The following is a 1,052-nucleotide window of genomic DNA, read 5'->3' on the forward strand; positions in this document are numbered from 1 at the left end:
TTGTTTCAGGGCCAGATAAACCAGCACAATGTCCTCAGATGGGAAGGTGCTGGAGGAGGGGCGGGAGGAGCCTTCCCATGAGACCCCCCAGGCTATCACCATCACCATCATGGATCCCTCAGCCCTGGAGACGACCACGCTTGACCCAACCTTAGTCACCTCTATGCAATCCCAGGACACTGACCAGGGCATGAGCACATTGTTGGTGATGCCAAGAGAAGGGCATAGAACAAAGGACATTTTACAGACTGTGACTGAAACACACATGGGAACACAAGAACTACCTGTGATATCTAGTATTTCTAATACTGAGGAAGAAAGTCAACAAAGTACAATACAGGTGATGTCTAAATCACAAGATGATGGGGAAGGGGAAGGGATTTTGGCCAGTGTCGGAGAGGCTGCGGACGAGGAAGAAGGGGATGAAGGTGATGACTTGGGTGACCCGCTCAGCCAGCATTGCTTAATTTGTAATTTAGAGATGGCAACAACTGAATCAGAAAAACCCATACCAGTGTTTAAGTCACAGACATCAACCACACACCGGAAAATGGCAGTGTTTCTTGGCACGCTTGTAGGACAAAAACTGACTTCAAGAAAGGTGAGGGCAGGAAATGGATTTTGCTTTGTATGCAAAACATTTTGAATTACTTATTTATCCTTAAAAGATATCTAAGAAATTCACTGTAGGGTATTGCCTTATGCTTATATTTGCTATGTTTCTCAAGTAACAATTGTTTTTAATATTGTGGCTCTTACTCATTAAACATTTAAAACCTGGTACATCCTACCTTTCTCTTCCTCAGGCTCATAGTGATATTATATGCCGAAGATGTTTCAACCTTCTGGACAAAGTAGATGCTCTGGAGGTAGAAATCAGAGACACCAAGGAGGAGATCATCACAAAATTCCAAGAGACGGTAACAGCCTATGGTGGCCGGGCGAGGAGAAGAAAACCAGCAACAGCCAAGAAGTCAGACTATGTGTTTCCAAAGGTGTGTGGAGATGGCTTCACCTATCTTTGATCTTGTGTTTTGGGGAAGAAACTACTC

At 44.3% G+C, this 1,052-nt stretch overlaps 1 protein-coding gene across 4 annotated transcripts in view; it reads left to right on the top strand.

The window, feature by feature from the left end:
- LOC119592718 (zinc finger and SCAN domain-containing protein 2-like) overlaps window positions 1-1,052 on the top strand; it is a 34,693-nt gene that overhangs the window by 4,268 nt on the left and 29,373 nt on the right. For all 4 annotated transcript variants that reach the window (XM_037941652.1, XM_037941655.1, XM_037941653.1 and 1 more), the window contains exons 2-3: window positions 10-601; window positions 807-995. In XM_037941652.1, the coding sequence (XP_037797580.1) occupies window positions 29-601; window positions 807-995 (762 nt within the window). In that variant the 5' untranslated portion in view covers window positions 10-28. The remainder of the gene's footprint in view (window positions 1-9; window positions 602-806; window positions 996-1,052) is intronic.

This window comes from Penaeus monodon, chromosome 30, assembly GCF_015228065.2.
Source record: "Penaeus monodon isolate SGIC_2016 chromosome 30, NSTDA_Pmon_1, whole genome shotgun sequence".
In the NCBI taxonomy this organism is placed as follows: Eukaryota; Metazoa; Arthropoda; class Malacostraca; order Decapoda; family Penaeidae; genus Penaeus; species Penaeus monodon.